Consider the following 11,893-nt stretch of genomic DNA (forward strand, 5'->3'; position numbering starts at 1 on the left):
CTCCAATAAACTTGCTGCAGAAGGACCCTCAACCGGTGTCGTCTCTCTTTGCTGGCGAAGGGAAACTGCGACAACGCGATTTACAAATGACCCCATACTTAACACGGACATGAACACAAGGGTAGAAAATTCTTAGAGAAATGGCTCTGGGGAGGGACGGAAATGCCCACAGCGCCATCTCATGGCATTTCATCAGAACTGCCGCGGTCCAAATTTTCCCACGTGTAAGATCTTCAGCCCTTCTCTTTGCTTCAGTGTTAAGTATGGGGTCATTAAGGATCCGGCACACTGCCTGGGCCGCTGCCACGGGAGCAGAGTGGACAGGGCTCTTTCATTGTACCGATAGGACCTGGGCATATTCGTAGGCTCCCCATACGGTTCTTCAGTCATGTCCGTACTGATTCCTGAGTGCAGAGCCAGGAGAAGGCCCTGAGCATGTCTGGGTGTGGCCAAAACCATAAAGGAACAAACAAGAAAGAAAAGTAAAACACAGAGCTTCAGCTCCTGGATAGCGAATTCCCTCACCCCGATGAGGGTGTCAGAACTGTATATTCTTCCATTCCCGAGTTGTTGTAGAAGAGAGTTGGGGTGCCCTTATAATGTGGGGTGATAGTTGGTTGCCCATAACAGGAAACGTTCAAAGGACTCAGTCATAGGCATCGCTAGGTGCGCTCAGAACTTTCCTTGTACAGAGTGAAGGGAACAAAAAAAATGTAAGAAAATAATCTTGCCTTGCTTGTTCCAGGCCAGGTTCAATTCTCTGCACCCCTCGAGGTGGAGAGACAAAGCTGGGGCAACCCACTCGACCCCCCCCCCCAAGGAGATTCAGCTATGCACCCCACAAAGATCTGAAGGCTGGAATAGAACCCGGGTTACTCAAGTGAAAGACAAGTACCCACAGACTCTCCTACCGCTGCACTTGTGGAAGCGGCTTGCTTGATCCTTAATGACCCCACACTTAACACTGAAGCAAATCCAACGGTGGAAAATTTGTAGAGGAAAGGGCCTGGGGATGGACAGAGGTGCCCACAGAGCCATCTCGTGGCGGTTCAGTGGAACTACCGAGGTACCACTTTTCTCAAGCTTAAAATTTCCAGCCCTTTTCTTGGCTTCAATCAATGTTAGGTATAGGGTCATTAAGGATCAAGCAAGCAGTTCTGGCCACTGCAGCGGGAGCAGAGCAGTTAGTGCTCCAGGTTTGCAGTCACAAGCCCCTGGTTCTTTCTTTCGCTCTCCATACAGCCCCACCTTCATGTCGGAGTGATTCCTGAGTGCAGAGCCTGGAGAACCTCTGATCGTTGGCTAGTTTGTGGCCCCCAGACCATGAATAAGAGAAAAACAAACAAACAAACACCAAACAGCTTCAGTCCCTCGATGGCGGATTCCCTCATCCCAAATTGGTGGGTTCTGAGCTGTATTTTGCTGTATTTCTGTATCTTTTTTGTAGAAAAGAGTTGGGGCACCCTAGAACATGGGGAGATGATACGAGGGGTTGACTGTAACTGGAAACCTTTCCAAAGAGCTGGGACACAGAGAGAGCAAAGTAGATTCAGAACTTTTCTTGTTCAGAGTGAAGAGAACAACAACAAAATAATCTCACCCTGCTCCTGGCTGACCAGGTTCAATCACAGGTACTCAGTGGTCCACAGAACCCTTCGGGCCCACACCAAAGCATACCTCCCAAAAAATCTTCAGAGCCATAGCTATATTACAGTGGGTAATGCATTTGTCTTGAATGCAGCTGAGCCAGGTCCAATCCCCAGCATCACATATGGTCCCGAAAGCACCCCAGGAATCATTCCTGAGTGTAGAGCCTGGAGTAACCCCTGAGCATTACTGGGTGTGACCCAAAAAGCAAGGAAAAAAAAAGGACAAAAAATTCCTCAGGAGAAGCAATGTATTTAGAATTTCCAGGGAAGGAGGCTGCCCGGTGTTAGGCTCATTATTCCTGTATTAATTAAAATTCATCTTAATCCACCTCCAGTTCCTCTGATGGCTGTTACCTTCACTGCAGACATCTGGAGATCCCAGATGTAAATCTGGCCTCTGCCACTCTCCTCCACAGAGAACAGAAGACATGGGACTTCTCATGTGTCCAGGAACCCACAAACTCTCTCCGGACAAAAGATGGCCCCTCAGCAATGTGGGGTGCTGTGGTGTGGGGACGTGGGGTCTGGAGACCTTTAGAACTGAGTTGGTTGGAGACATTGCACTGAGGGAAGGCACAGCCTCTCCTGTGTCACCCTGTTGGCTCCCGGGCAGCTGGCTCTGGAGCACTGCTCACTGGGTGTCCCTCCACGCAGAGAGTGAGTGGGATGAGCCCCAGGCAGCACGGACTCCCGGGCACAGTTCACCAGTTCATTCTCTGACCCAGCAGGGCACCAGCAGGGCTGGAAGATGCTGGACTCTCTCATCCCCTCCAGCCCTAGGCGGGTGTAAGCGAGTCGAATCCACCAGAGGCGTCTCCTCTTGGCCCACAGATGCCTCGAGAATGAAGGCAGCACCATTGGGATCCGGGGTCACCCCCCAAACCCCACTCCTCCCCACCGAGTCCAATCCTCCTGATATGGCCTGATTGTTTGGGGAAGGGGGTCACAGGCAGGGGTGGGGCAGCATCCGGAGTGGGGCTGAGGCAGGGGTGGACCCACACATCTCTGACAAGGGGCCCCAGTTCCTTCTGGAGTCCGACTTTGGTTCCTACACTCGGGGACCCTCTGCCTTGCTCCCCCAAATGTGTGGGGAAGCCAAGGAGCAGTCTCTGTCGAACAGCAGGGAATCAATAAGGAGGGAATCAATAAGGAGGGAATCAATAAGGAGGTCTGGAAACACCAGAGTTTTGTGGGGACAGGGTGGGAGGCAGGTTTGGGGGACTGTATCAGCTCCGAGCTCGAAGTCCTTCCTATGGGGTGCAGGGGTGCTAAACTTCCAGCTAAACTTCTGCTGCCACCCCCCAAGAGAGGAAGGAAGACATTTGGGGTCCCCCGGAGGGCTGAAGAAGGAAGGAGATTCCTCTTGTCTCACAGGGAGGCAGTTGCAGGGGAAGATAAATAGGGCAGCTCCAGGCCTCAGCACCATTAGTGCCCCTGTGGTGGGTCCCGTCTGTGCCCCCCTCCCGCGACCCCGGGGACTCTCAGCCATTGAAGCAGACGGGCCACAGCTGGAAGCTGAACTTCTGGCCAGACTGTCCGAAGCCGGCGGCCCCCCGTGGAGCAGCGGCAGGACCGTCCCTGTTGGCGCAGAGTTCCAGCAGGGTCTGGCCTGGCCCCTCCGGAACTGCGGGGTGCGGCGGGGTGGGACAGGGGCGCGGTGCACGGGCGCAGGGACCCTCTTGTAAGCTCGCCACCCTCTCTGCCGACCAGGCAGCCGTCCTGTGGGTCCAGAGCACTGCCGCCTCTGGTTGAGGCCCAGCTCCTGGCCCAAGGCCCCCTGCAAGCGCAGCACGCAGCCCTGGCCCCCCGCGGAAGAGTCCAGGCCAGTGGCCAAGTTCGGGCAGGTGAAGGTCAGCTGCTCGCCGCTCACCGGGCGCTGTCCGCGTCCAAGTAGGAGAACTGCGGGTGCCCGGGCAGGAGTCGGGGGCCAGCGGGCCAAAAGGGCAGGCCGTCCAGCTCCGGCTCATCCTCCTGTTTGCACTTGGTTTTGTTTTTGCACTTCTGGCAGGGCTCAGGGACTTTATGGGGTGCCCGGTAGACGCGTGCAAGGCCAGCACGTCCCCGCTGGACATCGCTGCGGCCCCGCTGAGCCTCTTTCCCTCTGGAGGCGCCTGTGCTCTCTCCGCAGCGCGTGCTTCCCTCGGAACCTTCCTGAGTCAGTTTCTACAAAGACTGTCTTGTCTGGGCCCGAGCACAGGGGGGAGAGCAGACAGCTTTGCACACAGCCCACCCAGGGTCGATTCCCACATGCCATAGCGTCCCCCTGAGCACAGCCAGGAGTATTTCCAGGACTCCGAGCCAGCAGTCAGCCCTGAGCATCACTGGGTGTAGCCCAAAAACGAAAAGAAAAAAGAAAATACTTTGGTTATGAGATCATAGGCTCAAAGAAAAATTCACGAAAAAAGGCATTTGGGAGAAAAGTTAAAAATCAATGAGAAATGCATAAAGAGATGGGGGAAGAGAAATAATAGAAAAGTGAACTCAGAACACAGAGTTTAATCAGAGTGGGAAGGTGAACAGAGTCGCTGTGTCAGTGAATGAGTGAGGATGTAAACATTCTAAGTAACTTGTATGTGTTACTATAAGAACTAGTTATGCCACCAAAATTTTTTTTAAAATACCTTTAAATGAAAATGCAGATTAAGAGCAATAAAAGGGGCCAGAGCAATAGTCGAGTGAAGAGGGAACTTGCCTGGCTCGTGGTGGGTTTGGGATTAATGCCTGGCATCGCATAGGGTTCCTGGAACCCACCAGGAGTGATCCCTGAGCACAGAACCAGGAGTAGGTCCTGAGCAGAGCCAGTGTGACTCCCAAACATCCAAAGTTCAATACAAGGGAAAGTACAGTAGAATAAAAATGGTAAGAAAATAAGTGGTTGAAACTGCAGAAAAGAAAACCATAAATTGATGGGGCTGGAGTGATAGTGCAGTGGGCAGGGTGCTTGCCTTTCATGCAGCCAACCAGGATTCCACCCCCAGTATCCCCTGAGCACGACCACAGTGATTCCTGCTTGCCTTGCACACAGCTGAGCAGTTACCATCCCATAGGGTCCCACAGCACCACCAGGAGTAACTCCTGCTTGCAGAGGCAGCAGTAACCCCTCAGCGGGTGACTTTCCTGGTGTGACTCAAAAGGAAAATACAAAACAAAGAAGAAAAAAACCTAGAATATTATGAGTATAGAGGAATGTGAGTATGGGGACTCAGGTGATCTTAGCATTAGAAAGCGTGTCCCACAAAAACAGGAGGAAAATAAATTCTTCTTTCTTTTTTTTTTTTGTCATTTTGTGTCACACCTAATGATGCTCGGGTTACTTCTGGCTCTGCATTCAGGAAATACTCCTGGCGGTGCACAAGGGTTGTGGAGGAATGTCACATTCCTATGGAATGTCAGGGATGTTGGAACCCACGTCAGCCATGCCCAATGCAAACCCACATCCCTTGCCTTTTCTCTAAGGCATCTCTCAATTTGGGATTTACTGTGGAACAATCAAGTCTGAATTGACTTAGGAAAACAAGGACTATAAATGACAATACATAAGAATTTAAAAAATCATCCTGAATACTTAAGGAACCTCTAGACTATATATATGTAGATATATGTACATATATGTTTATATCTTTTTGGGGGTTACAATTAGCAATTCTTAGGAGTTAAATTACTATCATCATTTACAAATATTTGATGAGCATGAAAAGTGTAACTCTCAGCTTCTAGAATATAGGAATATTCAAATGACTTTTTTTTCTTTTTGGCTCACACCCCGCAGTGCTCTGGCCTTACTCCTGCCTCTGCACTCAGGAATTACTACAGTGATATCACAGAGCATGGGGTGCTTACCTGGTGGATTCCCAACCCAGTTTCAATCACCATCAGCCCACAGGGCCCTCTAGCAGTGCATGGAAGGATCAATGAGCACAGAGCTTGGAGTAACTATTGAGCATTGCTGGTCATAGCCTCCTACCAAAGTAAATCAGTACATTTAGAGTCTGGACCCATAGTCTGCGAGGGTACATGCCTTTCAATGGCTGATGTGGTTCTGTCCCTGGCACTCAGGAATTGTTCCTGGCAGTGCTTAGGGGACTATATGAGATGCTGGGGATCGAACCTGGTCAGCCGCATGCAAGGCAAATGCCCTACCCGCTATACTATAGCTCCAGCCCCCATTTTTATGACTCTAATCTTCATTTTGATCAGGTTTATGTTTTTTTTTTTTTGCTATTTGGGTCGCACCCCATGATGGTCAGGGCTTTCTCTGGCTCTATACTCAGGAATTACTCCTGGTGGTATTTGGGAACCTATATCTGGTGCTGGGGATTAAACTCTTGTCACCTGGTGCAAGGCAAGGGTATCATTGTTTGTTGAGTTCCTGCGGGCACTGTTTCCGAGTCACCTGGACGGTGCCATCCTGTTGATTAAAGATCCTGGGATTCTCCTGGAGGTTATAGGGCTTCGGAGACACCACTCCAGAGATGGCACAGGACAGTCCCAGAAGGGGCACTGTCCCCCCATAATTTGTATTTGCTGTGTGTAATCATTGCCCCTTTAATTACCAGCAGTTCTGCTTGACCATGGGTCTATTTTTCTTCCCTGCTGGAGATGATGTTATTTGAGTTTCTTGCCACCCATTGCGGTGCACCCGTGGCTCATCACTCCCCATCACGCACAATTCTTCATGAGTGTTAAACTCCTCTGTGTTCAACTCCTCCTCTGTGCTTCTCCCGCATCGTTCCCATTCTATCCCTGTCCCCCACTCTTTAGCAGTTCCTCTTTCCCTACACTAGCTCTGTTTATTTTTCAAGAAAGTTTGTTTTCTGGTGAACAGTCTGCAGTATGTTCTTCTGTCCATCACCTGAGATTTCCTGTCAGTCCTGAATGCACCAGGGCATGTGGACATCACAGGTTGGGGGGAGTTGGGTATTGCTCCAGCCCGAAGACTTAATTTTTTGTAATGTTCTTTTTATTGAGTAATTCAAGTATAGTAAATAACACTAAATTATAATACGTTGTCCTTCAGTGTTACTTAGAACATCCAATAAACTTTCTTACATAATTCCATGTCTCGTTTAATTAGAGAAACGGTGCACCTAGGGATTAGAACATGGAATGACATCACTATTCATTACTTTTCCCTGCTACCTGCCAAAAGATGAGTGATCTCAGCTGGAGCGATAGTGAACTGAGGCCAAAAAAAATGTGTTGTTCTTTTTCACAATGTTTGCCTTTGTTCATCCTTTCCATGATGAGTGGTCCATCCTTATGGCTGTTTCAAAGATTACATAGGAGAATTATCACAACTTTAAACTGTCGGGATATGATTGCCTGGGAGTTCATTGAAAAATGTTTTTGTTTTTGTTTTTCTTAGAGCAATACTTGGCGATGTTCAGGTCTTACTCCTAACTCTGCACTCAGGAATCATCCCTGGTGGTGCTCAAGACCATACGGGATGTTGGGGAGTTGAACCTGGATCAGCCGTGTACAAGGCTGGCCCCCTGCCCCTTTATACTATTTCTCCGGCCCACCTGGAGTCCATTTTTGTTAGGCAGTTTGTCTGTCTGCTGTTTAGGCATTTTTTGATGTGGAACCGCTTGCTAGTACACTCCCTAATACAGTTCCACACAGTCACCACCAAGAAAAATGTTCTTTCTTAACCTGCTTTTGTTAAGGAGCCATGCTTGGCGATGCTGAAGGTTTATTTATGGCTCTGCATTTAAAAATTACTCGTGGCAGTGCTCATCCTATGGGTTGTTGCAGATTGACTTCTGTTTGGCGGCTTGCAAGGCAAGTTGCTCCCCGCTGTCCTGTCATTTGACCCCAGAAGTGTTAGTTATATATATATATATATATATATATATATATATATATATATTATTCTTTTATAGAATCACCATGTGGAAAGTTACAAAGCTTTCAGGTTTAAGTCACAGTTATTCAATGCTCGAACACCCATCCCTTCACCAGTGCACATATTCCACCACCAAGAATCACAGTATACCTCCACCCTCCCCCACCAACCTCCCCAGCCCCCCACCCCGCATGTGTAACTGGTAAATTTCACTTTACTTTCACTTTACAGAAGTGTTTGTTTTTTATGGGTTCCCCAAGAACCCACTGAGCAACAGTTTTCCTAGTTATCTAGATCTTATTAAGACCCCCATAGAGCTGAACAGAACACCATTCTTTGGGGTTTGAAGGGAGCACTGAAGGATTACTTTAGGATGTTAAAACATTCCACTTGTATTTGATTATCTTTGGGCCACACCCAGTGACGCTCAGGGGTTACTCTTGGATCTGCGCTCAGAAATTACTACTGGTGTTGCATGGGGAACCCTATGGGATGCCAGAGATCAAACCTGAGTCAGCTGCACACAAGACAAGCGCCCTCCCTGTTGGACTAACGCTCTGACCCCAATGATGGACTAATGTTGAATCAAATATCACCCACAATCACACATCCTGCTCTCTGTCCACATCCCATGCCACCCCTGTCCCCTGCCCATATGTTTGTTGATTATCTAGAGTAGACAATTCTTCACTTGATGTTTACTCACATTACTTCCCAAACCTTCTGTTTTTCAGAAATAATTGAGATTTTCCTAGTAATGAGGGAAGTCGAGTTACTCAATGTCTTGTGTGTGTGTGTGTGTGTGTGTGTGTGTGTGTGTGTGTGTGTGTGGGAGTACTGATATGTATTCAGCCTTTGATTAAATTGGTTGAATTGAGCATGAACTCTACATTAGTTTTTAAATTTTTAAAAAACTGGATATTTGTAGCCAGACTCACGTCTTGTGGGAAAAGGCAGCTGAGATTGGAAGGGACCACCGAGTAAATGATGCTTGGAGGGCTCGCTCAGGATGGGAGATGCGTGCTGTAAGTAGACTATGGACCGAACATGATGGCCATTTAGTACCCAAAACTATAACACCCAAGAGAGAGAGAGAGAGAGAGAGAGAGTAAAAGGGAATGTGCCTGCCACAAAGGCGTGGGTGTTTAGTGGGGCTGGGGGTGTGCTACGGGAGGGATACTGGAAACATTGGTGGTGGGCAATGGGCACTGGTGGAGGGATCATTGTGTGACTGAAACATAATCACGGAGGCTTGTAAATCTGTAACTGTATTTCTTGGTGATTCATTAAAAACAATTTTAAATGGGATATTACTGAGACCGACCATTCCAATACTGTTTATAATTGGGTTTCAGTCATACAACAATCCAGCACCCATCTCTCCACCAGTGTACATTTCCTACTACCAAATTCTTCTGTTTCTCTACTCAGCCCAAACCCTGGCATCCCTCTAGAGGAGGCACTTTCCTTCTTGCTCTCTCTCTCTCTCCTTTTCCTTTTATGCATTAGCTACTCAATGTCTTGAGTCAGACATTTATTATAGTGCTTACAGATTGCTTCTTACATTCATTTGAATTCATTTATAGAACTTTTAAAATCAGCAAAACTATTTGGAACTCAGTGAATAATGTCTCTATTGTTTTGTTCCCCACATCCCACTATTTTTTAAAGAAACATTTTATTTATTAATTGCCTTTTGGGGTCACACCTGGATATGCTCAGGAGTTCCTACTGGTTCTGCACTCAGGAATTGCTCAGAAGACCATGTGAAATGCCGGGGACAGAATCCACATCAGCCATGTGAAAAGCAAACACTATATCCGCTGTACTATGGCTCAAACCCCAAACCTACCCCACTATTATCCTAGGGTTTTGCTGTGGTTGGAGAGACATACACAGTGGGATAGAACACTTGTCTTGCACATGGGTGACCCGAGTTTGATCTCCAGCACCCCATTAACTGCGGAATGTATCACATTAGGTTAATTGTTTTCACAGCCACTTCAATATTCTCAGAGATGAATATTTGAAATCATTTCATAAATGAGATAAAGGGGACAGAGAGCAAGAGTATAGAGGGAAATGTGCTTGCCTTGCAAACAGCCAAACCCGGTTGGAGACCCAAGCACAGCCAGATGTGCATCCCCTTTCCCAAGAAAGGATGGAAATAACATTTCGATTACAGGGGCAGCTTTCTACAGTGTGTTTTACTCAATTCATTGATCTCAGTCTGTAGAGTAAGCTGTGGACTAGGATATGGGTCCATATGAGATATTATTTTTATTTTTTTTACACCCCCAAATCCTTGCACGCTATCCATTTTTCCCTGGTCACACCTGATGATGCTCAAGACTCACTCCTGCTTAGAACTCAGAAATCACTCCTGACCCTGTGTAGATCATGTGAAGGCAAGTGTCTTACCAACTGGGCTATCTCTTCACCCCCCATCACTTAACATTTGCAGTGGGATTTTTCTGTTTTGAGCACTTTGTGTTAGAGATGGTTTGAGAGTAATTCAAGTCTCTGGTGGCAGCGGTTTGTGGAGATTTCCTAAAGTTTATAAAGGTGCAGTTCAGAAATGGGCCTTTGTGGTTTTTTATCAGCAAGAAAGGACAGATCACTGGGTAGCAGGAGGAGACAAAACGAGCGATGTTTTCTAACCCTTGTACCTCATGACGGTAGGTTGCATAAAAGGTAAGGCAGCAGTTGGTCCAGTAAAAAAAAGCAAAGCAGCTGACTTGGACCAGGATGGTGTGGGTGACCTTGATCTCAAGAGAGGATTGTGGGCAGAGACTGTGTCTAAGGAGGTGCTGAACATTTTTGCGGTGGTTGAAGAGGAACTTTACCATGTGCACGCTGGTCCAGATCATGAGGAGAACACACAGGAAATCTCTTAAAATCATTCCTCCCTGAAATGCAGATGTTCCTCTGTCATATGACATACAGTATTTGAGGCTATAAACTGCTTCAAGCCCAGTAGTGTTGAATGGGGCCTTCATTCCAATGATGAGCCGACTATAGATCAGCATGTTGAGTACCCAGAAACAGAGGAGGGCAGAAGAAATGCATGTGTAGATATTTGATTTGAGCCACACCCACTGAGCATGGTTGTTGGTGACCATGATGGCTTGGAACACACTGAGGAAAGATGTGGTGCAGAGGGAAAGACCCCGGCCCACTCTGTACAAGAATAGAACTGCCTTACAACCTGTGTCATTCAGAAAATTTCTTATTCCAAAGAAAAATATTAATTCTGGAATCCCGGCAAATAAAACTGTCATCATGTTGGCAAAAGTTAAGTGGGTAAATATGCAATCTATTGGCTTTGCTCTCTGCAGAAAGGTGTTTATATTTATCATGATCAACAGTAAATTTCCAACAAAACCAAACAAGAATTGGAAGAAAAATAATACTCCCAAAACCATATCTTGTAGAACTATTGTGTCCATTGATTCCTTGTTCATTGGAGAAAGACCTGCACAAAGTATAAGTAACAGATTTGTTGATGAACATGAGAGAAATGTCATGACATGCTGGTGTGAATGTGACTTACATATTAGTCAATATAATCTACAAAACTGCTGTCATTTTTCAGAAAGTGAAGAATTAGTGCAAAAAATAATTTTAGAGGGTTATCAACATCACCTAGCAGGATTTATTACTACCATATTTTTGGTTTTTTATTTTCGGGTCACACCTGGTGATGCTCAGGGGTTACTCCTGGCTCTGCACTAGGAATTACTCTTGGTGTTGAGGGACCCTTTGGGATTTTGGGATCAGCCACATGTAAAACAAGTGCCCTCTCTGCTCTTCTGTCTCTTGGCACCTAATTTTCCATTTTTGTTGAATATTCTGTTGACTGTTTTCAGAGTAATAAATTTAGTATCTTGTTGAACATTTTTATCAATTACATGTTTTATATCAGAGAAATTATGTCTAAATCATATGAACATAAATTGATTATTTTTAACTTGACAACTCTAATGCATTTCCATAATATGTCCCAGAAAATGAAAATCATTTAAGTTATTTATTTTTTCCCTTTGACTTTTTGGTCACGATGATGTTCAGGGGTGACTTCTGGATCTGAACTCAGGAATTATTCCAGAAGTTTCTCTGGGGACTATATGGGGTGCTGGGGATCAAATCCTGGTGTGCCCTGAGCAAAGCAAATGCCCTACCCTAGGTACTATCACTCAGGGCCCATGTTCAAATCTTTTCAATCATATTATAAGATCACCATTTTACATCACATTGTTCTGGTCTGCCTCCTGATCCTGTCTTAGAGTATCACAGGACTATCTGATTCTGTAGATTTCTCTTCTGAAAATTGGTCACAGACTATGTGACAAATAAAATAGTAATATCGAAGCTTTGGGGTCACCCAAACAGGGATAAT

The 11,893-nt window shown here is 46.5% G+C and overlaps 1 protein-coding gene across 1 annotated transcript; it reads right to left on the minus strand.

The window, feature by feature from the left end:
• Nucleotides 1–9,941: 9,941 nt before the first annotated feature.
• Nucleotides 9,942–10,853, minus strand: LOC101551773 (vomeronasal type-1 receptor 4-like). Its single transcript, XM_004614974.2, has one exon. It carries the CDS (start codon nt 10,851–10,853, stop codon nt 9,942–9,944), a length of 912 nt encoding a protein of 303 aa, XP_004615031.2.
• Between the last annotated feature and the right edge of the window lie 1,040 nt (nt 10,854–11,893).

This window comes from Sorex araneus, chromosome 2 (genome assembly GCF_027595985.1).
Source record: "Sorex araneus isolate mSorAra2 chromosome 2, mSorAra2.pri, whole genome shotgun sequence".
NCBI classification, from domain to species: Eukaryota; Metazoa; Chordata; class Mammalia; order Eulipotyphla; family Soricidae; genus Sorex; species Sorex araneus.

Excerpts from the sequence above, each read along its gene's own strand:
- LOC101551773 (XM_004614974.2), bottom strand. The coding sequence starts at position 10,853 with ATGATAAATATAAACACCTTTCTGCAGAGAGCAAAGCCAATAGATTGC.